The sequence below is a fragment of the Cloeon dipterum genome, chromosome 1, assembly GCF_949628265.1.
Source record: "Cloeon dipterum chromosome 1, ieCloDipt1.1, whole genome shotgun sequence".
Taxonomy (NCBI): Eukaryota; Metazoa; Arthropoda; class Insecta; order Ephemeroptera; family Baetidae; genus Cloeon; species Cloeon dipterum.
This window is the reverse complement of record NC_088786.1, coordinates 2,039,520-2,067,236: the sequence shown is the minus strand read 5'-3', so window position 1 is coordinate 2,067,236 and position 27,717 is coordinate 2,039,520. Positions and strand designations below refer to the sequence as shown.

Here is a 27,717-nt window from a genome sequence, read left to right as displayed (position 1 = left end):
AAAATTCACAGACATGTATGTTTATCTCAAATTGATTAATGCACACGTGATAGAGGCATTAAAAACGTAGAATTGTGATTAAATTTTTCAGAGAGCAGAATAGTTGTTGGATATTATTGTTTCCCTATTGAGGGCTTTGCTGCACCTGTCATTGCAATTTTGCGCCCTCTGTTCTGTAATGACCCGTGCGATCACGTGCACGTCGAAAAACTTCATCTACACGTGCGTTTTGCAACCGGCGACGCGGGTCCACTCTGCGTGCTTGTCTGCACTCGTATGTAGGCGTGCATTTGTACAACCTGTGACTGCGATCGCGGCCACAACAGAAAAAAGCCGAAAGCCGCATATTCGCACGTTCTCGAGGTGGAGCACGTGCTGCTGGTTGCTGCTAATCCTAGGCGAGTATAAATAAAGCCGTAAACATCGGCCGGCCAGCCGGCTGGCATCGTTCTTGTGCATTCTACTGTAGTGGGTCCCATGATTCATGGTTCAGCAGTTTGCTGCTGCGAAGGGCGTGCGTGTGAGCAAATCCTAAACACAAATATCTCATTTGCCGCGGCGTAGGTGCACTTGCGAGCCGAGGACGGAGGATCGGCCCGCCGCCGCCGCAATTTTCGCACGCCTCCGACTGTTACAAATTACGGCTAGGATAATCGTCTGTGCGTGTAATCTTGATGGAGGACCGCGCAGATCATATGCCAGCGGTGCTAAATTACCTCTTTCCTCGTGAATAATGCTGTGCAAACTGCCGCCGAATACGCACCTTTGCCGCTACCGCCGCCGCCGCCGACGGCAACTACCCCCATCATTCCGTCGCCGTTTATTTTTCATAAGCTCTGCAGCACAATTTCGCGTACGGCTTGACCTCGCGCGTATTTCCAAAATTTATTATTCACGTGCGCAACGCCGACTCCCTTTTTAAATCTCGCATTTGAATTGTGCCACGCACTCTAGCCGCTTGCTTTTCGTTCGCATTGTTGTGCATACAGTAAATGCTGCTCTCCACATTCTCTTATTATTCTCTGTCGTGCATTTTATGCAGCGCCGCGCTGCTTAAATAATATAATTTCTCCTTGTACTCTAGCGCGAAAATCGATTTAACGTTTCATAGAACTCCTGCAAATATGATATACAATAGAACGTCCCAACAGTTGTTTAAATTCAAGTTTTCCGTTCAATTCAATTCATTTATTTGACTTTTAGCATCGTAATACATTCAGGTGAAGATCTTCTCACAACATATTCCATCTAATTGCAAATTACAAACACAATACACAATAGAAAAAGAATAACCCGACAACAACATCATAAGTTTTTGACAAAAGAGAAATACTCTTGGGAAGTGTAAAATTTGTGTTTACAAAGGATATCTTTCAAAGCCGTAGTAAATTCTTTGACTCGGGGCTCAATAATGCCATGTTAAACAAAATTAAATCGAAGCAATATGAGTTAGATTAATGTTTGTTATTAATTATGGTATTATTGTTTTAAATTACGGAAAAGCTATTCCACAGGACATGAACTTACAGAAAAATATAAGTGTATGGGCTGTACCAAACAAAATCGATCGCAAATATCTGGTGAGTCACATTTATAAAATGAATTTGACTCTCACTGACGCCTACGTGACACACATCAGGCCTCCGAGCACGCAAACTCTTTTGTTAACTCATTCACTTTTGGCTGAACCCACCTCTTCCGCACATGCTCTAATTAAAAATCGCTTCGGACGAGGAAGATCAATTCCACAAGCACCCTATTCATTCCTTATATACCCACTAATTCTTGAAAAGACTGATATTTCCGTCTCCGAGTTTAAACAGCTCGGAGCAGATTGGTGCAGTTCCTTTTTTGTCCCAAACATTTCTTACAATTAGCCCGACACTCTTGTAACGCTCACGCTGTACATCCACATGTAAATATTTGAAATCAGCCTTGAGCACCGGAGTGCGGCACGGTCAAAAAGAAGTGTGTAATTAAGTTGCTATGTTCTCTAGCAGAGCGGGCAGCCGATTTGCATGCCAGTGCAGACCCAACTTGGTCGTACTAAATTCAAAATGATGCAGAAATCCAGTCAAGTGTGCAGCACGAATTGCATAGCTCAGTGGCAAACAAACAAACAAACAGAGCGCGAGAGCTGCAGAATCCGCAATATCACCGTCTATTTGCAGATTTTCCACACGTATCCGACATTCCTCGAGCTGAACGGCGGCGAGCCTTGATTAAACCATCGCAATTAGTAAGCAAATATCTGCGCGCGCCCATTTAGCAGTGCAGCCGCAAAACGCAACTTCAGAGCTGCACTCTCGGCGCGGCGGAAGGTGCTCACTGCAGAAGCAGAATGCGCGATTCGATAATAAATGCCGAGAACATGCAGAGTGGCTCTTTGAAGTGCGCGATCGGGAAATTAATTACTCTTTGCGGCTGGCCATAGCGCATTAATTATTTCGTCGCACTTGAAATGTTGATTTGCATGCGCGCAAACTCTTTCTGCGAATAATTGCGTCGGTTGTGCAGGATCATTAATAACTGACTGCTTTTTGCCAAAGTGGTGCTGACCGCGAAAAGCTGCCAACCAGCAAGCATGCTCTTGTTGTTATCAGTTCAGTCCAATATCTACTACTAGGCACGTTCGTTCAGGACAGAGCAAGGTGTAAAAACGTTGAGCCAAAGATAAAAAATCATTAATTAATATTATAGTCAACTTAATTACTGTTTATTCTCACATTTTGTCAAATACTATAGCAATTCATTAAAAAATCACGTGAGAAAAGGCTGCGCTCTCCTGGCAAACATCCTAAGAAAACTGAGCATAGACTAGAACCGTTTTTCTAGCAATTTTGGTCGAAAACTTAGACTTGTTTCTCCATATTAATGTCATGAGACTGTTGTTCTGCGTGGGAATGGTATTTCGAGTTGTATAATCCGAATTTCACAGCTTTTATTCATGCGGTGAGAGTTAGCAAGAATTTGCAGAAGTGAATTTAGAAAGCACTACAAAAACAAATGGAGATGATACACTGGCACCGAGTTTAGTATTGGATGCCTAAAAGTTTTACGAGCGGCTGGTAGATAGATAGCCAGACAAAGGAAAAGGGCCGGTCGCCAGCCACACACAGTGCGCACGGCTCGCATGACTTTTGCAATGAAATTCCTCCAAATAAACACAAAGCGACCAACCGAGCGAGCGAGCGAGCGACCAACAACTTATTCAGCGCAGTACGAGAGCTTGTTTCAGAATTATCTGGCTCGCGCGCGATTTTGTATGTACGTACTCGGGGCATCTTGCGGCGGCTCCAGAGTTAATGTTTGTTTGGCCAGTATCTATGGGCCGTAATTCAGTCCGTGAGCGGGCTTAATTTCTTACGGCACTCTATTTACCTCGTTAGCAGCATGCAATTTGCATATTTCGGGTCTAGCTTCCGACCGCTTAGCCTTCGTTTCGCACCAGACCGACTCTTTGCATATCTGCACCCTCCAAACGGTTGCAAAACGCTCTCGTTCCTCGCAGCCAACACAACTAATTGGTGCCGTTAAAATATTAAACAGTTTGATTTCAATTAGTTTCAGTTCCTTTTAAAATCTGCACAAATTTTCAAGTGGTGCGTTCAGTTAGGATGCACTGGAATGACCTGGGTAACAATTTACCGTCAAAAACTTAAGTTGCTCTGGTTCCAAGCAAAATTTTATTCCTCCTCTGTTATCATTTGACTGATTCGGAATGGTGTATGAAATGAATCCATCTGCTATATAGCATCTAAATTAATCAATTTGATTGCCAAATTCAATTACTTCAATTTGTTTAAATGAACAACCTACCAATTAGTAGAAACATTTGCAGCGAAAAAAATACCCTCTCTCTGGTTCGTCCGTGTCCGCTGAAGTAAAAATTGTTAATTAACTGTTGTTTGGATAATTTGAACACTGCTCACATCATTATTTGCAAACATCGGTCAGGCAGAATTAGGAAATTGAAACAAAAGCAAAATTGGAGAGTGACGCCCTTTGGCGCGCGCTTACATATTATTGACCGCAAAATAACGAGCTGCAAGTGCCATTTGGTGTTGGTGGGTGATGATCGGGCTCGATTTATTAAACGAGTGTTGTCTGATTATTAAATTTGGTAGAGGGCTTTCAACGGCCCAGCCGCACCACGCTGCTCTAATTAAAACCCGCGCCGAATTGTTAATTATTAACAAATTCGCCGCCACCGCCGGGACGAGCAGCAAATAAATTCAAGCGCGCCATTGCGCTAATGGGGGCATTTCGCCTTCATTCCGCAAATGGTCTCTCTCTCTCTCTCTCTCTCGCAGCTTCGCGCTGAGTGCAAAATTAAAATCCAGCCGCTGCTGCTCTCCCTCGATTCCGCAGCACACGGATTATGCTAAACAGGTTTGATTTGCAGCATGTCACTTTGCCCTGTCGCCACCACAAATTCCAAATTCTAAATTAGGACCCGTAGTGGGGATGGAAATGAAATTCGCACATTTTAGTTTAAAGAAATGGATCAAATAAATTTTACCTTTAAATTAACTCGCATCCCTTTCAGTGCCGCTACGTTATTATGTCAATTCTCGTTGATGGCAAGCGTCTTCTCCCTGCTGTCAGACTCTCTCTAGTATTATTTTAACTTTATTAAATGGATCTGCCATTCGCTTTTCCGCTCCCTTTTCCTCTTTCATTCGTCGAGCTGTCGCTCCCTTCACCTGCTCTGCTCTTCCCGCGCCACGTTTTAATTGATTTTCTCATGAGATTCATCGTGTGTTCCAGGTACGTTGAGCAAAGAAATTTGCGCTTCAGAGCTCCTGAAGCGACGTGTGGATGATTCAGGTGAGGAGTGACTGCAAATAAACACAGCGGTGTCTGGGGCACTCGCACCAGCCAGTTGCGCCTCCTTTCGAATCATAATTTTGAACAATGCGTTTGGAAAATTCCACAATCTGCGCGACCAAAATGTTGTTGTTGGAATCGGCTTAAGCCCGGAGAGAATGTAGATTTACACGCACACATAAATTTGTGTAATACACGCGCGCAGCATCGAAAAAATATCCGCATTCGGTGTGCATATTCATTCGCTCCTATGCCATCCGGTGGCACAAAAGCCAGCGACAAAATATGCGCATATTTTTTGCTCACCCGCATATTTTCTGGCATGCAAAGAGAGAAAAAAAATTAAAAACACAACGAGAGTAGTAGCAGCAGCAGCAATAATATTCGAGCGAGATGAAAAGTCGCGTGCGAGCGCGACGCGAACCTTTGCAGCGTGCGGATTTTAATCCGCGCTGCCAGATTAAAAAGCTCTATGTGTGTCTCTCTCGCTGCTTTTGTGCCGCGCCCGTTCGTTTAATCACATCAAAAGTGCATCAATAACCTGGCTGATTATCACACGTCCACTTTGTGCGATTTATGCAATCAAAGTGCAGCGGCCTTATCGCTGGCCCGCCGCTCACTCGCTCGCGTGGATTTTCCGCTTTTACGACGCCCGCAGTTTAAAAATCCTGGCAGCGCGTGCATATTAAAAAAGTTGAAAGCTTGTATACCTACACCAAAGCTGGCATGCATTCCACCTCACTCACCCCGCGCATATGATTTATATGACGCATGTTTAGTCCCTTGCGAAACTCGCAGAATCGAATTCGGTCCAGCAGGTTCAAAAAACGCATAAGCTTAAAGGATGCTAATTTAAATAAACCTTTGCCTAGCGTAATGAGAATTTTCTACGCAAGTGATTTTTATTTCCAACCTTGTGAACTCGCTCGGCGTGTTTTTGCGTCCAGGGAACTCGTGTGTGGGCACCGCATTTTTACGTAATGCAACAATGAAGCTCGAGGCCGTGCTTACAAGCTCTTAACTTGCTTGGAAATCACAGGAAAATGCTGTTGTTTTGAGTTGAATTAACTGCAGCTACCTCCGTGTAAGTAAACCCGTTTATTTTTCGGTGAAATTGCAATGGTCTCTAAAAAAAGAGATTATTATTATTACTCAAAGTAAATCAGCCTTCATTTCACAATGAAAAACAGAGGATTTGTTTTAAGCCTAAATACAAAATATCAAAGCAGACTTTGACTAACCTGAATTGTCACTCAATGCTCAATTGAAATACAAAATGACGTACTTTTCATGCAAAACGAACAATTGGTAAGATTTTTCCCTCAATGACGTTTTTCAAACGTGGAAAAGTTCCAAACTATATCATGCTATATTTCTATAAACATGCAAATCTCGGATCGGCATCACCGAAACTCAATTTTCTTGGGCGGGATTTTGGAGGAAAATGTAGCACGCACGTCACTCATCGCCAGATGTGGTGTTGAATATAATAAAGCATAAAAAATGGCGTCGTTAAATTGTGTTTGTGTGCACCTTTTTATTTATGTGCATACGTAGTGCGCTTTGCTTGGTGTGTTTTGGTCGTAAAAATTATAGTTCTCCGACGCTGTTTATATTTTACGAGGCCTTTCTGTGTGTTGCGGCCGCCATTACCGTCGTTATGAGCTGGAAAATGTGCTTAAGCCTATTTTGCCGGCTGCACACATGAGTCTTAGCCGTTTCAAATGCGAAACACCCCGCCAGTGTGTGCATGCATAGTGTGTCAATCAGCTGTGTTGGTCCGAATCGATTTCGTCTGCCGCTCTCGCAAATGTTTAGTGCACTCGTTGGAATTAATGTGCTCGATGAATCGGATTTGGTTTGTGTACACATGCTGGTTAATGCTTCCGTTGCTCAAACCGAGGGTGCGATTCTAATGCCTTTTCAATCCGTTCAATGTGTCCATTTTAATTAGGCTAATTAGCATTTCACCGATATTTTTGGATCCAGTGAGAAGTGGAGCTAAAAAATAGCTATATTCTTGCATGGCCATGAAACATCCTCAAAGAGAATTTCAGAATCCTTTGTTGAACAACTTCTTTGTCTCATGTTAGTCCATCTGTTTTTAACTGGTGAATAAACACTTTGTTTTAATGCACGTAATGCACGTATTTTTCATACGATTCGTTCACGTTGAAATTGACAGCCAGCTTTTTTTAATTTAATTTGGACTCGATCATGATGTTTGCGGAACGGATGGACACCGCATTTTCAATTTAGGTTTCGACTCGAAATTGAGTCACGCAAAATTTATCTGTCGATTGGATACAAACCGTGTTTGCGTTTGAGCGGGGATCCGAACCTCACGCCACTGGCAATTACGTTTTTAATTAAACCGTGCGTCGCAGTACTGTGTGAAAATTTTTGAATCTCTCCATTGCGTGCGCCTGCCAACGATAACCATTTTCACAAACGCAAATGCATTGGTTCTCGGGTTTCGCGGAGTCCTATTGGGCGCGCGAGCGTTTGTTATTTGCGTCGTTTAGCAGCAGTGACCATAAATATTCATGGGCCAAGTGCTCACCCTCGATCATTATTGCCTCGTTGGACTCGCTAATGTCGCAGACAAACAATTCACTTGGACGGCCCCGTTTGCTTTTTCCTGCGCTGATTGTTTCATTGTTAATGTGAGCGCGAAAAAGCATTATGGCGGTGGCAAAGCATAGAGAATTTATTTCACGCTGCCAAAGCTAACGATACGAGACTTGTTGCATTTTTTTCATTAAATTTGCCATGCAGCTCTAATTTGCTTAATTATGCAGTTTTTTAATTCTTCAGGTAAACAGTTTTTTAACCTTTTCAGTTTAAATAAAGTTCATGCTCCGAATAGGGAACAGCTAAGAATGTAAAATATACTTGTCTTGGGTTGCATCTTTTTAAATAATTAACTTCCTTCTTAAACATCTCGAGGAACCCTTTTTCTGCAGAGCAGTTTTTCTCTCCAGCCGACAAGACACAAAATTTCTAATTTCCTCCGGCTGCACTCTAGAGCGCTTCGCATTTTAATTAATTATAACTGCATCTACAGAGCGGCGCGGAAGGGGCTGCACGAGAGAAATTAATGTGCGCCCGCCCGCTCCTAATTTCTCAACTCTTTCTTTTTTGCATGTCAAAGTGCACGCGGGGTGTAATTTTGTTTCCGCCGACTAAATGCTTAAAAGGGGCCGACTAAATTAGCCTTTTTCGCGCACACAGACAAACTTGCACGATATGCCAGCCGACTGCTCTCGTTTATCAAAACCTCCACCGCAAACTACCGCAAGACCGTTTTGTCCCTTTTGTCATATCTATGCAAGAAGGAAAACAATTAGTTTCGTTTCCTTTCTTTTTTAAAGAACCACTGCTCAGCACATCCCGTTGGATATGAGCTCACAAGGTCCCAAGTGGCCCTGTTAGGGGCTCAATGTGTGCTTCTTTTCGCCTCCCCGCACCGAAGTCTTTCATTGAAACGCCAGAAAACCGCTAAAAAGGTGCGAAAACCAGCTGGTGGCGCCTCCTACCTGCCCGCTGAGCTTTTTGAGCATTACAAATCTCCAAATCAAACACCTTTTGTCATCTCTGACATTGGGCAGCCAGTTTAGATGCCCGAAATGCTCAAACATCTCCTGGTTTCGCAACCAGCTGAAGCAGGACTCCTTTTTTATGTTTGCCCACAACTCCGAAGCTGTCAAGACCTCTTAAGCTATTCCGCATTTTCACCGCTATTTCGCACAAACACCCAGTCTCATTTCTGTTCTCTGGAAATTCGTGCGTGCGGCTACATACTGTAGTAGATTTTTTACGCAGAACCGGTGGGCCCGGTGGAATTTGTGTTGGCGCTGTTTAAAAAGTGTCCTCCGAGGGCAAATTAGTTCCACGGAAGAAAGGGTGTCGTGCAGGGGGTGCCGCACGGAAACGGCAGAGGGCACTTTGCGTTTTCTTGCCCGACGGCAGGCAGCCCTGCTCGTTCGTGTGTATGTGTGTGTGTGTGCACGCGCGGCACTATCGCAAACTCAAATCTCGTGTTTTATAAAGCGTGCACTTACGGGAGAAACTTTGAGGAAAAAGACTCTGCGAGAAGAGTTTGAAATCATTATTATTTGTGTGTCGCTTTTGAAACCACAGAAGAATGAAAAATGACACTTTTCCAGTACAAACAAACAGCTCTTGTGTGTCGCGTGTTATATTTTCAATAAAAACATATCAAGTATGATTTCGGTCGCGCATATAGAATGAAAGTTGTGATAAAACCGCTACGGGATATTTTTATATCCACCACGAAATATTCAAAGCCGGGATTTGATGATTTTTCAGATGCAATCAGCGCTAAATTGCTCTTTGTTTTGTTGGCCGGGCGCATAATTTAGTGTCAAGAGTGACCTGAATTTACGGTGGCAGCTCGGTAATTACAGATTTTCCCGTTTTCACTCGCGCTTTCCTCCTTTTATAAACTGTCGTAATCACGCCATCGAATTATTTTTCATGGCAAGTGGCTCAATTACGATACAGTGCATCAACGGAAATATAGACATTATCTTGCGCTCACCGAAAAGGACGAATGAACATGAGCCTTATCTGATATTCAAATTTTATTACCTTTTTAAATTGCTTGATTTATATTTTCAATAAAGCTGGCCCAAACTGGAAACACTGCCGCACCGAGGAAATGGGCTTTTGTGTGCCAAGACAAAATTTCCCTGTACCTGCCTCTTGACACTTTAATTTGGATATTTATCTTTCTTTCTCTCTCCCCGCTTGTTCGCCAGTTGTAAAATGAATAAGAGGGCGGCGGCCGTTTCTCCCTCGACGTCTCCATCGCGCCTGTATTTCATACTTTTCAACGTACACTACACCAAAGAGGCTTATTTGCAGTCACAAGTGGGCAACAACTGTTATCAATAATTGTTTTTCGGAGATGATAAGATGCACTAAAACAAGAAAGTGCCAAATTTTCATGTGGTAACATGCTGCTTTGGCTTTTTCGTCGAGAATTAGCATTTCCTCCAAACGAGAAGTGCAATTCACCCCATGTGGAATTTTCCTTTTTAAATAAGTTTGAGCATTATTACTGTTAGCTAACACTCCACTTGTAATTATTTCATATCAATACATACGTACCTAGGGGCAATCATAGAGGCCGTCAAGATTAATCCAAAGTGAATGTCAACTTCAAATCCCTAGTTATATTCAAACTAGAGAATTAATTATTCCATTCGAAGCCATTCGGCATGACAGGAATGATAAAATGGAGAATTCAGAACAGGCAAACACGGCACGGAAAGCAAGCAAAGTAAAGGCCGAGCGCAGAAAAGCGATAAAAATGCGCGCGGCTGGCGCAACCAGCGGCGGTCTTTAATATTACATCATTGCTCGTGGCGTGGCGAAAAGTTTGCCAGGGCCGGAAAACGCATGTGCGGTTGGAAATATGTAGCACGCGAACTGTTTTCGCCGAGACGAATTAATATATTGCCCCTTAAATAGAGCGGTTAAATAATATTAGGCACATTCTTCACCCCGCTTGCAGCGAGAAGCGGCACCATACTTTATTTTTATTAAAAATTTGACATGGAAATATGAGTAGGTTCATGTTTGCGGGTGCGTGCTTCTTCTTTTTCCTCTCTGCTCTTTCCGGCGAGAAGATGAATAAAGGAGTGAGTGCAAGAAAGAGGTAATTTATATTTTTGTTTTTTCCTTTGACGGACTGCCGGGTTATTCATAATTTCTCATGGGAGATGGCTGCCGCCGTGTGGCGGAAGAAGAAACGCGCGCGCGGCACAAGTTTAAAACACACGCGCGCACAAAAGATATACATTTCCCATTTGCAAGTGGAGAAATATATGGCGCGCATGTGTTCGTTCTCGTGCATAAATTATATCTGTCAAAATTTGTTTATTTTATGCGCAGTGTCATGAAATTTTTCACTCGCTCTCGCAACATCAAAGCGAGAGAAATGAAGCAATCAAGAATGCGCGGCGCAGTTTGTTTCCTCCAGCAGCTCAACTTTCTTGATTTCTTCCTCGCCGCCGACGGATTGCTAGCCTTTTCTTCAGTTTAATACGTTAAAAGTTGTTGTGCGAGAAATCAATACCTTCTGAATAATGTGCATGAAAAAGGACTGCTCGTGACAGTTGTTTTTGCGACCCTGTAATGAAAACGAGAGGCTGAATCAAATCTGAATTCAACACAATCAGTATGCAGACTTGTTTCTATTATATTCTTTTGAGTCGCTCCGATGAATAAATGAATCACTCTGCAACACAACCAGCGGGCGCATCTTGAGTTAACAGAAAGAAAAGGGAGGAAATGCTCTCGACGGCTGCACTAGCTAATCATCAAAAATATCTACTACTGCGCTAGCATTGTAATTGGATTTCCTCGTTTCTATCTTGCCGTCTGGTCGATAATGAAACTCGATTTGTGTCACGTGACCAGTCAGAGATCAATCACTCTGCGCGGCCCGAGGAATTATTACTCGTACTCACACAGTGCTCCTGTTTCAACGATCAGTTTCACTTGGATGCACACAGACACGCTATGCATAGAATTATTCTGCTGTCGCTTACAACTGCAATTTTTCCTCTCAATCGCAGCTATGCGTTCTTGAAAGTTTTATTCCTGTGCTTAATAATCATTTTGTTGGGGAGCGAGATGCGTTCAGAGCCTTGTAAGCATGTGCTTTTGCTGTAATGAACAGTTTTTCTTCTTTGCGTCTCTTTTTACTAATTTCTAAAATACATCCGCTCCCTGTACATTTCTCGAAAGAGTGATAAAATATTATCTACAGCAAATTCACATCTACGCCGAAGTATTAGAGAAATTAGCAAGGCTTTTTTAGGACTTAGAGAAGGACGTGATTTAATTTCGGATGCAAGAAGATGAAATTTAAGCCGCAATAATTTTCCACGAGGAATTCGCATATGAAGCGAAGTTGTGTGCTCATTTGGCACTCTCCCGTTTTTGCGGAGCGGAACCGAGATTCCTGGGCTAGCTGGAAAGGCCACAGGACGAGCGGGCGTGCAGCTCTCATGTGTTATTCTATAAATATTGGATGCGGAGAGCAAAGAGTTGCCGCCTCGGCGCTGACTGAGGCGCGCGCGATGGCTCACTGAATTTCAGACTCGGCGCGTGCAGATTAATGTAAATAAAATATCGCTTGTTTGCCTTTTTCCAGCACCCACTCCCTCGCTCGCCAAAAGACATTCTGTGCCGGTGAAACTTTCATCCGCACCTTCACGTTCTCGTTCGCCCTCGAGCTGGGCAGAAAATTTCGCACTGTTTTTAGTTGCGAAACAGACCCAGTTCTCTTTCTCTCTGTCCGAAATCACGTTCCCATTCATGTACTGCGTATAATTGTTTCCGTGTAATGGCGGTGTCACATTCAAATCGATTTTCCGCAGGTTTGGCGCTCAGCCAGGCGGAAATAAAGTTTGCTCTCTGCAGAAAATGCACACACAAAACGCACTCGATCAAGAATGGAGGCCAGAGGGTGTTGGAATAAGTGGCGAATTGCTTATTTGATCAAACTGAATGCAGCAAACAGCATGTTTTATGCAACACGTCGCTCGGTGAGAAAAAGTAAAATATGGCACCGGTCGCTCTTCACCTCGCGCGCAGCATTTCCATACTCACACACGCGCGCGCTCGCTCCAGCAGAGTGCAAATAAATAAATAAATAAATAAAAAATTCGCAGCAGCCGATCGGCTCTACTGAATTGAATGACTCGGTCTTCCCGAAGGTGCACCGGCAGCGCGCTAGAGCGAGTTTATTGTGTAAAATATGGGATGGCGCCGGCTTTTGAATATGAGATGGCTTGCCTGCAACGAGATATCGGCGAAAGCCGTACACACGCGCGTATGCGGGGAAAATGTAAACGAATTTAGCAGGTGTTGTGCATGTTATTATTGAAAACCCATATTTCACTGTCAGCCTGAGATAATATTGAATGCGGCTGCTGCCTGCCTGCCTTTGGGCTTTCCGACCGACGAAACGAAAGAGCTGGCTTCAGGATGTGAAAAATTGAGACTCGCGCGGACGTCTAATTTCAAGAAAAATGAACGGAAAACAGCAAAGAATCCTGAATTTGCTTTCAATGGAGCCTGCAGGATGACTTGCAATAACGAATGAAGTTCAGGATATGAACACTCGATAGAATGGAATTTGCTATGAGTGTAGGAAAATATGGACGTTATTGGATTGCGGCTGCAACTGGTGTCACACAAAAATTAGACATTTTAACTTTTTAGTAGAGCTATACAGCCCAACTATCAAGAACATTTTGACCACAGCAAGAAGTTCATTGAGTTTATTGTTTGTGAAATTTAGCAACAGGATCGAGGAACAGATAAATTTCAAAATTTTCGCTTGATTTCCATTCCTCTCGGCGCGATCTATCAAAATTTGTTCGAATTTCGTTGAAAAATTCCTCTAAATTCCAGCTAAATTCTGAAACAAATCATGGAAGCATAAAAAATATGTAAAAATTGACGGATTGTGTAAATTTAAAAGTGTTGCACGCATATCTGCGTTTAATAAAATCATTAATTAATTAAATCAAGGTTTCACAGAAGGGTAACAATTCTTGATTAGTATGCAAAATGTTGAGCCGATTTTCTCAAAAATTCAATTGCTCCCTTGGGAAATTTATAGTTTTTTCCGCTTTCTCCTAATTTTTTGGATACTGCAGTTCAGGTTAATGTAAAAAGGCTTTTCGCAAATTTTCTGTAAAGCTTTTCTAAGACTCTTGAAAAATCTAACCTAATCATTCAGATGTTGCGGTATACTTTCAACTGGTTTACATTTGAACATACTTACTGGCAACAGTTTTTTTTGGTTTTGACCATTTGCATGTGGATCGTTCTTTGAACAAGACCCAGATTGAAGCAAATTATTTTACACATCTAGTGCCTTCCTGGCGGTAATGCCTTTCCCGCGTGACCCTTTCATTTTGAGCTTCTGTAAACGGGCTAAGCCAATATCCACGGAGCACCAGCAATTTCAGTTTATTTCCGTGGCAACAAGCGTAGCGAAATAATCAAGACACATTGCACAAACTTTGGCCGAAACCACTGTGCGTGCTCCCTGTGCTCGTTTAACTGCTTCATTAAGCCAAATTTTCCAATAAAAGAGCGCGCGCTCTCGACCCACCAGGGGGTAAGGGCTGTGAATGTTAATTTAATTTTTACGCATGCAGTTTTTTGCGGTGCTATTTATCGTGGAGAAGACAGCGAGGAAAGTTTCGGAGGAGGGTGGTTGCCGTCGGCCGCAGCAACCGGGGGCTGACGTAGCCTCGATCTCCTCGCCAAGTTTATTGCCACTCGCAAAGCAAGGTTAGTTTTTAGCGGCGAGCTCCGCCATAAAGCAAGTACCTGCAAAGGTGAATGTAGTGCCGTTCGAGAGGCTGAAACTTTTACTCGCAAATCTTCGCAAATTCAGTGCTAAGTTGACTACGCAAGCTCAAATTTTTACCCGGAGAGGGACCGTTTCAAGCGTAAATACGTAATTTTACACTCTGTGTCGTGTGTGTTCCCCCCTATGGAAAGAGCCGGGTCGGCGAAAAAATTGAGGAAGAATATTGCGAGAGTGGTGTGGAGCAGGCTGCACACATAATTCATCGATCGCGAGCGCGAGCCTTGATTTACGGTGCTGAAATATTCATCTTGCGCCGAGCTGATTTGTCTCCGGTGCGCCACGCTGCCTCTTTTTCTGCATTGCAAATGAATTATTAATAATTTTAATGCTACGGCAGCAGAAAGAAGCGAGTCTTTGGCGGAGAGAAAGAAGAAAAGCTGAGCGAGATCAAAAGGAAAGCAGGCGACCAATTTTCACTTTTTCTGTTGCCGCGGCAGACATCCTTCGCAAAAAGCAGCTCATCCTGCTGGCTACTCTTTCTCGGATATTTTTACCTTTTTCTAATAACGCAATTTTATACACCTTTTTCAAAAGACGCACTTCCACTCTCATGATCAAAATTTGCACGGCGAAAAGAGGAAATATTTTCTTGCAGCATTCATTTCAAGCAATTTCAGAAAATTCATACAGCACAGTATCATTTTCATAAAAATTCTTCTCTTCAACTCCATCCTAGCATAAACCTTGCAACAATTTTAAGCGCCATCAGGCTAATTGCAGCTCAGGGTGCAAGGGGAACGGATGATGCCTGTCCGTTGCGGCATTCATCCTCGTTAACGTACTCTAACAAGAGCAAATTGCCGTGCACAGCACAGCCTGGAGAAATAATTTGGCCGAGTGGCATCTTGTGCACAATTTTGTGTGCCTTTTGTTTTTATTGTAAAGCTGTCGCAGTGGCGGCGGTGGCGGCGCAGCCGAGATTTTGCCGCCGCCGCCGTCTGTTTTGTTTGTCTTTTAATAATGGCACGCATAATTCAGAGACTGCTCGCGCTGTCTGTGTTTTGAGTGAATGGCCACCAATTGTTCGCCGCGCGCTCGCCTTTGTGCCCTTGCTGACAATGGGGCCCTCTGAAACTCGCTCGACTGCTGCTCATTTGCCCGCTAAGTTAATTGAGGACAGCGGCCAAAAGAGCACTTTTCGCGCTGTGTCCTAATTCGTAATTTGCCAGTCCGCGTCCAGAAAAGTTTCACAACAACGGCAAGAGTGTGCGACCTTTTAAATCTTCACTGTCCAGCTGTCACAAAGTCAAATGTCGTCAGTTGAACGTCACCTTTTGTTTAATTTTTTTTTAAATGCCATTAAGGCAGTCTTTTTTAGCATGATTTTTTCATCGCTATACGCTGAAAAGCAGCTTAGCTCGCCAGTTTTTTTTTATTTCCCAAAATTTCCAACCTCATTATTTGGATGAGTGCGAATCAGCTAATTAAAAGCGGCGCACGATAAATACAATTGCAAAACTCTGCAGAAACGAGTCATACAACCGTTGTTAATTACAAAGAACAACACATGCAACGGCGAAATTAACGCTCGGGCGAAAGTAACTGGCCGTGCGCACGGAAAACAGCCAAATTATTTTCATTTTAACGCAACGTGTTTGGACACGCACTGAGCGTAATTAATGCGCCGTCAAAAGTGCGGTTTGGCCAATTTAAAAGCACGCGAAAAAGAAGGGTGCTGATGGAAAAATTGGCTTAACCCGAAATTGATGAAAAGGCACTTGAGTGACAAGTTAATGATTGGGTGAGCGCAACCGACGGCGGGACGAGCGGACGGACACACAATCATCGCCGCGATTAGCGCACACCCTGATTGGCGTCGGATAAGTGAACAAGAGCCGAAGCAGCACTCTTCACTACTGCTGCTGCTGCTGCTGCTGCAAATATACACGGATAGCGGCCGCGGGCTGTGTGCAGGCCGAGTGAGAGCCCCGTCGGCCACATGCCCATGCACTCTCTGCTCACTTATTCACTCTATATTACATTCCCTGATGGCAAGCACTGCGCATACATCGCACGGAAAATTTGCATGATCAGCTATCGGGACAGTACAACACGGACAAACTGCCTGAATGTAAAGCTTACAAAAAAATTGTGAAAAATCCTAATTACCTTTACTTGCAATACTATCTATTAATTACAAAGAACCTAAAAAGTTTCTAAAATGTAGTTTAAATTTGGGAGAAAATCGGCTCAAAAGTTTGAATGTTAATCAAGCATTGTCTCCCTACTCTAAAATCACGATTTATTTCAAAATTTAGGGAATTTTTCCTCGACATTCGCACACCATTAGATAGATCGCGACGAGAGGGATCCAAATGAAGCGAAAAATCAATAAATTTAACCAAATCTGGAATATTACTGTTCCTCAGTCCTGATTTTAGAGATAAACTGTTGCTAAATTTCACAAATAAATAATCCAATCAATATATTATTCTACTTTTAATAAAATTAAATTATTTGAAAAATGCGGAAACACGCTTATTACGAAAAACAAGTTTGCAAACAGAAAAAGAGGTATATTTTTGGAGCATTTCACAAGAAGCCGGCCATCTTTAGTCAGTTCTCTTGATTGCATGAGTTTCTCATCCAATGTACATTCATGATAAATTGTTTGAGTTAAACTTTTGCAAGATTCCACGAACAATCATTTGCTAGAGCAAATGATGTTAAATGGAGTCGATTAATATTTGTTGCCTGTTTGCGAAGCCTTGAACACTACCCCTTTTGCGGCCTGTCGCTTCGACGCCGCGCTAGGCTTTGATTTGACTTAATAATCCACATCGCCTGACCAGGCTGAATAATAAAGAGTACAACTCAATTAACGCCCTACCTGCATCCTCCGAGAGGAAAGCAGTGCGCGCCGCGCTAGCTAGCCGCGCGCTAATTACGATTTGTTGTCCGCTCTATCTCGTCGGCCTTGCGCAATGTGGACGCACTCTCGGTGTTTATGCAACACTCGCAGTGCTCTGTTCGCGGAATGTGTTTGCACAGCCCCTAATGGAGCTCTCAGTTTATTCGCCGAACACAATTTTCTGTTCGCGATGCATTAGCTTTGTATGCAGCTTGCTCCATAAATTGAATCGCGAATGTCTCCGCAAACAATCAAGTTATTTGAATTTCATTCGATCCGCTGCAATCTCAAGGAGCTTGCTTGCGACACACAGGCTAACTCATCTCTCGACGGCATCTTGACACCATTTTTGCAGTTTTCTACGTCTCTGACGTGCCGTGCAATTACTACACTCTGCAGCTCGGGCACGTCAGAGTAATCCGCCGCCGCCACCGCGGCTGCAGCCAGCGAGCCAGCAGGGGGCTGTTGAATCTGCGCCCTCGGAGAAACAAACCGACTGACCACTTTAATTAAGGACACGGTGTCAACGGCAGCGAAGGGGCTCTCACGCCGAGATGCTTGTTTACAAAATATCTTGATTTCATTTCGGCTAAGCCGCGCTGTCCGCCGGGGAGTGCGGTGAGTCGGTTTTGGCGCAATCTTGCGAGATGAGTTTCACACCCCTTGCCAGGCGCGCGCGCCGGCAAGTGTGAAGTTGCCTCCGGCCAAACTTTGCCCGGATTATTCATTGCGCCCCGAGACAGCGCGCTTTTGCCCAGCAAGCCGTGACAGTTATTAGACATTAATTGTTACTTTATCATCTGCGCTGCGGCGGTGGCGGCGGCGGCGGCGGGAACTGCTTGTTTGCTGATGATGCGCCTTCGTTGCTCCTTTTGTTAATGAGAATTCAATTGGATAATTGCTCGGTGCGAATTCGGGCCGCCCGTTGCCACTGCTGCCTAATGAGCTGTGCCAAATTGCTTCACGAGATGCATCTTGCCCGACAAAATTGCTTCGTAGTTTTTTCCCAATAGGATTAGAACAAAATCAACTTGAAGAGCACACAAAATCATTTTATATTTTCATGCCCAAATTTCAGCTTTTAGTGGTCTGATTTGCAAAAATCGCACACCACTTGACTATATTCTAAACTTTCCCTAGGCAGCAGTCTAAGGGTGCCATCCCTCGAACCTTCTTTTTACAGCCTTGCTATTTTTTATGGTTTGCACCTCACTGCACACGGGAGTTGAGTGTTTAACGCCCTGAAACCATTTTAGCGCATCATAAGATGTAATTACGAGTCGAACGGTATGCATTTTTTTCTATTTGTGTCTTTTAAATTTAGTCAAAACATTGTTTTTATTTCGTCAGCCTCCAAATCTCGGCTTGTAAGCAGTAGATTGGCAAAAACTGCCCACCATTTGACTTTTCACACCCTCTCCTAGATAGCCGAAGGAGTCAAAGGGTGTCCACCCCTTTTCAACTCCATCAAAAATGTAAAAATTCATTTTTTTCAAAGGTTGAAAGCAAACAATATCACAATATTTGAGCATGCAAAGAGAAAAAATGGCTGAAATAGAATCTAAATCATGCCTCTTTCTCACCCGTAGAACAATTTTCTCAACCATCTTAAATTAATTTTATTCCCTTCTACTTCATTATGCATTATTTTACAATAGTAGCAAATCTCGGTTGACTGTGCTTTTGCTTTACCGTCCTATCCTTTCTGTTTTTCCATTCTTCAGTTACTGAGAACAAGCCTTCTATATTTCAGCCCTCAATCACGATTCATTAGAGCACAACTATCTGAGCCGAATCAATAAGATATGCGCGCACCATATTTCAGCGCAGTGACATCCATTTTTCTCGCGCGCATTCATATTAAAACACACACAAAGGCAATCTCAATATCCGCGCGGCAGCGTTATTTGACGCGGCGCGCGGGGGCAATTTGACGTTTCCCATTATAAATGATGCCTGCCGACTAACTGCATTATTATTTAGGTCAGAGGTGTACGGGCAGACGATAATTTATCAAAAGTCGCGTAGCACACAGGCGGCGAATGCCACCACCGCTGTGTTGGCCACTTTTTTGCCGGCAAATAACGGCGGCGGCGCGCACCAAACAGCTCCCCGGAGCTATTTTTCTTGCTAAACCGTTTGAGTGACTATAAAATTTTATTTGTTCCTCCGCCTCCGCCGCCACCGCCGCGGCGGCAGCTTGCTTTGAGGGTTGCCCGCCGTTTGGACGCAAGCAGCAGGCCGGCGGAGCAACAAACGCCGCCGAGGAGATTTTCTCACCTGTGCTTTATGTTGTTGTTTGCTGCCGCTCTCCGACCGGGGGTGAGAAAATGGCAAACTGCACACAAGTGATTTGGCCACCTAGGGGGCAGAATAATTTACCGGCAGAATCAACGATTGATCTTTTGGCGCCTATCGCACGAATGGTTCATTAGAAATTTGTCAACGCCGCGTTAGCGAGTATGGAAAAAATGCGATCGGCCGCGGTTTGAATGAGCTTTGTTCTCGCGTCGTGTCACGCACAGGCCGAAGGGCGTGACGGATCGCGAGCGAGCCACGGCAACCCTTCCCGCGTTCGCTCAAAATTGAATTCCTTCCTTCTCGCTTTCCTCGTTTCCGAGCGCAACGCGTTTAGCCTTCGTTTTCCTTATCTCGCGAGGCTGCTCATTTCATCTGCGCAAATACACGCTGCCCTAATATTAAAGCTCAAGTAGTGCTTCTGTTGTACTCATAAAATTTGTTACAGAGTACTCTAAAATGCACGGTCCAACGCTATAATTGCTCATTTCATTCTTTTTGCGTGTTTGCTGCTTTCAATTTGAAATGGCAGTTTTCCCAGTATTCAGAATTGTTTTATTTTTTATTTTTGTCTGTAGGGGAAGCCAATTACTTCACTTTTTCTTCCACTCTCGTCAGAATTTCAAAGTCGGCCTTTGCTAATGGGATGTACGAAGATAATCCGCTTATTAGCAATGTTGGCCATTAATCCAGCGGAAACCGTTGCTGCCGGGACTCGGCGTTTCGTCCTGTTTTTGCCCCCGTCGTCACTTATCTCGCGTCTCGACAAAAAGACACTTGACGTATTACCAGCACACAGGACTTATGCAACAAAGCTCTCTTCTAGGGATTTTCGCCTTGAGACGTGTGTTTGTGTTCATTTGTCTATTCTCCCTCTCTGTGAATTATTTATAAGCTCTCGCATGCCGTAATTTATGTGTTGTGTGCGCACATTCCGCATTTCGCGTCTAGTGTTACTCCCACCGGACTCAACAAGGGCAACACTTCATTATGCAATGCGTCGTGCACTAGTTAAAAATTATAATCAGCTTCCAGCATCGTAATCTGCATCGCTGAATGGAAATTAGTTTCAATTTATTCATTTTACTTTCCATGATGAGATTTTTAATTCGCTGGCTGCAATTACTTTGCAAAAAATAACAGAGATGTAAATGAGTTGGTATATCAGATGTCGACTGGTAAAAAAGTAACGGTGATATGTTGAGATTATTGTTCCATATCTTTTATACAAAATGCCATTATTTCAATTTGATCCTTAAAAATATTGGAAAACAGAAAAATCCTCGATCTATGTGAAGTTAATTATCCTCTATCGGATGTTTTGTCATAAAAAATAGTTATTTGACTCTTTTACTCTTTTACATTTCGTGTTTGTACTGATAAAATTTATTATTTGAGGTGTGCGAGACGCAAAAATTAACCAGCCCCGCCTCGGTAAATTCCGACAGTATAATTGTAATTGCAGCAGCCACAGATAAAAGACATTAAGATGTTGCTTTGAGATTGGCGAGTCCATTGCTGACGCGAAGGCGGATTCTTTGATTACATCAAGTGTACACACATTTTTACAGAGTGTAATTCTACACATGGCGAGAACAATGGTGCTGGCGCGATAGGATCTGAGAGTGAAACGGTGGAAAACTCCGGCGCCGCCGGCTGAAGGGGTTGTTGGAAAAAGTTGCGCACCGAGATTGAGATACGACACACGGGAGGTGCTCGTGATATTATTTTGTCTCTTGCTGGCACATCAAAGGGCTGTGCATGCCGAGTGTCTCGTCGCCTCCTTTGCTTCTGCTGCACTCTGTCGCGCTCTTCAAAGCGAGGCAAAATAGATAATTGACTAAACAACCAAGTAAAATGCCCGGAAAAACACACAGAGCGCCCTGCAGTCGAGGCTGCGTGTGTCTCCAACGGCGTTTTAATAAAGTAGAGTGTCGCTCTATGCAACAATTGAATTTTTAAGCAACACAGCTAGTTTGCATTTTTCTAATTAACTACGAGCAATAGAGAGTACCATAATTAGCATTTCACAGTTTGCATGACGGCTATTTGTAGGAAGAGTGTTGCAAAAAGGCGTCACAGTGTCGATCCCATAGTGTGTGGGCAGCTGCGCGTTGCTTTTTAATGAAGAGCCGAGTCAATAGGAGTTAATTGGCTCGGATGCAGAGCAAGTGCAGCACAAACACAAACACACACACACACACACACACACACACACACACACACACACTTTTCTTGCCGCTCGCCGCAACTCTTCAGCACGCCACTCGACGACACAGTTTGATTGAACCAGGTCAAAAGATCAATGTAACACGAGCGGGACGCCGAGAGCGGAGAAAGATGAATGAATGAAGCAAAAAAAGAGAGTGCGGCAGAATAGCCACTCGACCCCGGCACCGCAAACGCTCTATGTTTATCCTTTCGGAATTGGCCAACAGCAGCTCGGGCAGGACCTCCGATAACACAACCGCGCTTGTTCGATGGACGGCAATTATTTTTGGAAATACAGTTTGTTCTCCAATGTTTATTGAGAAAGGTTCTACAATTTCACGGAATATTGCTCTAAAGAGTAGGAACGGTAAGTGCAAAATTATAACAAACTGTTTCACGGTCATTAGGGATTAAAATGTAATTTTCACCTTTGCATGCACGGTTTCTTTCTGCTTTCCTTCCCCACGAAGGAAATTAAAAGCGCAGAAAAGTTAAGCTCACGACATGCAGGTCAGAAAAGAAACCTAATTTACACGGAAGGTATATTATTTATAGGAGTCGTCGTAAAACATACACAAATGAAATGAAGCGAAATTTGTTTAATTCCGTGCCAGGAGCGTGCTGGAGCCATAAAATTCCTAGTTAGTTTTTGATTAATTACAGCGCGCGGGAATGCAAATTAGTCGCTTTCCAGCACCTTTTATTTTCCGTCTTTGAGCGTGCGCGCGCGTGTAATGCGGGTTGCGTACTCTCCCGCCCGCCCGCACACACACGTGAGAGTGGTGGAATTGCAAGTCCTGATTCAGCACGGACCCACCCGTATTTGGAATTGTTGCCGAGTCGCAATTTGCTGATTGGGATCACGCACCGGATTCTGGCAGAAGTTATCGCACCGCTTCTGCCTATTGGGGCGAACACGTGAAAATATGCGCCGCGCTGACCCAAATTACTAAACAACCAGCTCGATAAAAGCGTCACATATATATACAAACAGAGAACAAGGGGCGGCGCATACAAAGTGTGCGGCAGAAAACTCAATCAGAAAGAGCGAAAGGACCCTCGCCCGCACACGGCGAATTCTGGGAAGCGGTGAACACATAGCTCCACTTTTCTCTCGCATATATAATAAAACAATAAAGCGCCGCGAACAATAGGGTCACGCATCCCTGCTGCCTCTGTTCTGTGCGCGGCAGATGCGCCAAAAAATAATCCACCTTGGTCGATTTGATTTCTCGTGTGTCAGCCAGCAGCCAGAAATAATAGCCGGGTGGGCGTTTGCTCCTCCAATGCTCCGTTTAAGCCGCGAGAATCGACGTGCATCCATATCCGCCGGAAGCAGAGTGATTAGTGGGTCACTCGAGCTTGACACTACACCAGAGCGACGCAGTCGATTTTTGTTTCTCGCGGTGTAATTACTCATGAACGATTCTCGCAAAGAAGACAGACTGAGTCACGTAGGGCAATGCCTCACGATTTCAATTAATTAGACCGACATGCGTGGTGCTCTTCGAAATATAGCACAGGCTTCGTTTTTTATAATATTCAAAAGGCCGAGCTGGCGTGGTTTTATCAAAACGCAGTCGGAACAAGTTTAATCAAGAGCCGGGGCAAATTATCACTTTGCCAGGCACATCAAAATCCAAATTCCGACCCGCTAAAAGGTTCATATGCGCGCAGCAAAAAAATATGAAATAATCGTAAAAGCAGGGAGGAAAATGAAGCGGCGACCACTTTTTGCGTTCTGGTCACGTTGGCCGGCATCATCCCCTGGCTGCCCTCATTCGCACCCCACAAGCCGACCAGCCAGACCATTTTTCCCGCAAGAGCTAGCGACGGCTGCCGCGCTCAATTTTATCATCGGGGCGGAAAAAGGAATTTTTGCACACACAACTCCTGGCCTTCGATATAAGACATCTCCATCACCCGCCGAATAGCGCTCGACCCGATGTGTGTTCTTTATTCATGCATGGAATGTCTGGAAATTGGTGCACGCGTGAAATTGCTAACGGCCCCTTTATCCGCTGGCTATTGATTTTCCAGCCCGAAATATGTATTTCTTACACGGACTCATTTTTGTTGCAGGTAAACGGAATTGCGGAAACGGCTCGAAGCTGCCAGCCTCTCCTCAATAAGTACTTGGGAATGGGAAGCTTATCCGGATTTCTAAGATCTTGATTTTTTTTGTTATTTAAAAAAATGACACATTATTATTGGCAGATAGGACACCAGAACTTGGATAAAAATAACCTATCACCTATAGCCAATTCAGTTTTATTTTCCTTCTTGAAATACGTCAAACAAGGACGGTTAATATCAGGTGAAAGATGAACTTACTTAGAAACCGAGACTTACTAATGCGAAGTTCATCACGCGGATGAGTTCTTCGCGCGCTGTGAATAGTTTCAAGGGCCAGTTGGAACGCGCGGAGGGCCTAATTAAAAGCTGATAATCCCTCACAGATTAGGGCAATTAGTTTAACGAGAGTCGAGTGAGTAATTACCACCGAATTGTGCTGCTGCCAGCCGATGCTCACTTCCATTGATCAGCTGGCTCGAATTAATTGAGGCATTCCATGTTTCTATGTGTTCAGTTGGTAATTAACAATTAACAGCGGCCGCAGGGAGCTTAAACGCTCGATTCTAGTGGCTCAGAAGATTCTGTATCTGCACAATTACGGACCTAAAGTTTTTCCCAACAGCACGGACGAAGTAAACGCAACCTGCTTGACACCAGTGAGAGCCACGTTGCATACCGAACTCAAAGTTTCGAGCCTGCCAACCCTGGCTCGTCTTGAAATTAACAATTTGCCGCAGCAGGGAAGCCGTGAAGCGACTAGCTGTGTTACCTCTTAACAAATGCCTTCTGCTTTTGACACATTTTACGTTCGCAGAGCGACTAGCTATCGCAACAAATCCGTGCTGCTGCGTTGAGCAGAACCGCGGAATTAGAACTCGAAGATTTCGTCTCGAAAAGGAAAAGGGCTTTCTTTTTCTGACGTTGATGACCACCTTAACGGGTTATTTGGCGACGGCCGGGAGGAGTGAGAGAGTGCACCATTAGGGGCGGAAAATAATCACAAGGCCGTCGTCTGCATCTGCATGTCGCGAAATGACAAAATAACTATCGCCGCACCGAGAGAACGAGACACAAAGCCTAGAGGCTGACGAGCCAGAAATAATGTGGCGTATGCAAAATGCTTTTTAGTGCTCGTTATTCTCCGCGACTCCCTCTCCTCTTCCTTTCTTGCCCGCCCACCCGCCCGCCTGCATGTGTGTGCGTGTTGGGACTTCTTGGAAAGCAACACGGCCGTAAACGACACGACGGCGAAAGTCTTTTTCAAATCTAGGAAACGCCGTCATTTTTAATGAGCGACGCAGATTAAAAAAGTGCTGATCCAGGCTGCGAATGACATCGCGTCGCCTTTCAACAAGTATTTTGCACCCGCCTTGCAGAAAAGTCGCTTTCACGGGCCTCGTTAATTGCGCCCCAGGCTTACAGATTTAAAGTTCTGGCAGCCGAAAAGCGCCTTTCACTTGTGAAGTTGCGGCTCACAGCATAATTATGTCCGTCTTCAGCGCAGCAATAATGAGGTAGAGATTTCTGTTTATTTGAAGCAAGTTTTTTTTCGTGTGGCTACACGAAGCAATTATTTCGCACAGAGAACGGCGTTTAAGTGCAGAGCGTCAAATTTGTGTGTGTGTGTGTGTGTGTGTGTGTGTGTGTGTGTGTGTGTGTGTGTGTGTGTGTGTGTGTGTGTGTGTGTGTGTGTGTGTGTGTGTGTGTGTGTGAGAGAGAGAGAGAGAGAGGGAGAGAGAGAGAGAGAAAAAAAGTAATTAAATAGCTCCGGTCGGCTTTGAAAGAAGAAGTTGGCGAGGGAAATAAGAAATGAGTGCCGCACTATTCTCGCCAAGTTTCATGAGGTCGGGAGAGATTCTTTCTACGACTCTTACTACGGCTCAGAGGAAAGGAAAACGATGAGTCGAGACGGTGCAGCTCAAATCATATTGAAACACTTATCATTTCCAGCTCCGCTGGCTGCCTGGCTTCTGCGGCGGAAAAGGAGAAAAAGCAGCTCATCGCCTCGCTCCGCTCGTTCGTTCATTCGTTCGGTTCGTTCGTTCGTTCGTTCGTTCGCTCGCTCGCTCGCGAGGAAATTTAGTTTGACGTAATCCCGGAGAGCAACAAAACCGCCGATAATTTTAACCCCGCCACTTCATTCCCCCTGCGCTGCAACCACTGAGCACGCGGGCACCATAAATGGTTTCTTTTTAGAGTGCTGGTTGATGGCAGTTTTGCTCATTTTACGACGCACTTTAAAAGCAGCCTCGGTTTCCAGTTCGGGCAGCAGTACGTTTTAAGGACAGTGCTAAATCTTGTCACTAATGAGATGATACACTTCCGACTAGCCGGGACAAACAAGTCTTTTTACCCGCAGGCAGGCTGGCCGATTGCAAAGGCTTCAATCGCATCAACTTTCATCCTTTCTCCGGTCAAATCTCATTTCCATCGATCGGCGCTGAACGTTGCCTCACTGCCCCAGTTAATGGCGATCATTTGCCGTTGGTCGGCGAATTAATGTCCCCTGAAAAAGTTGGCGGCTGGGCGAATTTATGCTGGATCCGTGCCGATGCGACAGGTTCATTATCGCTATGCATGATTGCATGCAAATAAACACAATTATTATCAAAGCAAACACAAATTCGTGCTCCGTCGTTTCGTTATCCGCGCCGTGTGCGCAGATACGCATCGTCGAATCGCAATGGTCGTCTACCTCGCTTGATCCCGCACTGCTAATTCGGGGTTGCTCATTGCAGTCGCTTATCACAAAGAAAGCCCCAGCTCGCCGATGGCAAAAGACCCGAAAGAAAAGTATCCAAGCGTGCAAGAGACTTTCTTTTGATTACTTCCCTGAATGAAACCCTGCCGTAGCCTAAAAAGCGGACGCCCGACTAAAATCCGCGGCCCGAAACTAATAAAGTGTGTAGCTCGGCCGGTGCTTTTGCTCGCAGCTGTGTGCTGCACACCGCGCCTAGGTTCCTGTTACTACTTTTGTTGCGCCCCGCCATCACTGCACGTGTGGCTAGGCACACTCGGCTGTCCGCAGTGTAATTAATAGCTGCAATAATTAGCATTCAATAAATAAATAAATGTGTGCAGGTGATCGATTCCGCACTGGTTAGTTTGCAGCCAATCGAGCGGAATGATCTGCTCATATTTCACCATATTTTGTTTATCACTGTGCGTGTGATGCGAGCACGCAGTAGCGGTGAAATTCAATAATCAGCGCTGTCCCATGCTATATCAAAACCGGCAACAAAAGCGAGATAACAGTGATGAACTGATGAGGCAAACATTTCAATTGAGTAATTCACAAAGTTGAAATCACGAATGTTTTCCAGCCGTAACAACAAGTCAACGAGACAACTGGGTGTGAAAAGAAACGCACCATATATATATAACATCTAAAAGCGTTTATAACTAGAAGTCACCTGTGCCTCAGCAGCTGTCGCAATTGCTCGTCCTTGAGAAATAAAAAAGGCAGGAATAGCTCGTGTGTGACGTGCGATTTCCCAACAGAGTGCAAATATTGCAGCAGCCCCGACTTGAGTGGTTGAATGTCTGACACACAATGACACAATAAACGTCACCGTACAAAGGGTTGCACTTTGATTGTCTCGAAATTGAATTGTGCAAAACACATCTTGCGGGGGCCGAAAGAGAACGAGTAAACAACCTGTTTTCCAGACTAGCAGAAAAGATATGTGAAGGAAAATGGCCGTTTTTCAATTGCCGCAAGCATGACTTGTCTCTATTTATTCTTGGACACGGAGGTAGGAAAAAAGGGCATTGAAAGTCGCCATGTGTCGTGACCGGTTGTAATTTGCTCTTGAATTATTGCACCGTGGAAAAATACAGCATTTTAAGCTTCATTTCGTAATAAAGCTGATAAAAGATCGGCTGCTCTTCTCCTTTTTCTCTCTCTCTCTTCCTCTCACACACTTATTCTAGCAGTCGTTAAATTTAACGAGGCCCCTCTGTAATTAAACTGTAATTACACCCACATAATGCTCTCGCTTTCACGAACAAATTGCTGGAGATT

The 27,717-nt window shown here is 44.3% G+C and overlaps 1 protein-coding gene across 3 annotated transcripts in view; it reads left to right on the top strand.

Moving 5' to 3' along the window:
• The window catches only part of LOC135941088 (cell adhesion molecule 2-like), a 140,582-nt gene that overhangs the window by 24,794 nt on the left and 88,071 nt on the right, over positions 1 to 27,717 (top strand). For 2 of the 3 annotated variants that reach the window (XM_065486370.1, XM_065486362.1), the window contains exon 2: positions 4,771 to 4,830. The exons of the other annotated variant lie outside the window; for it this stretch is intronic. In XM_065486370.1, coding sequence (XP_065342442.1) covers positions 4,771 to 4,830 — 60 coding nt within the window. The remainder of the gene's footprint in view (positions 1 to 4,770; positions 4,831 to 27,717) is intronic. 3 annotated transcript variants of the gene reach the window in all.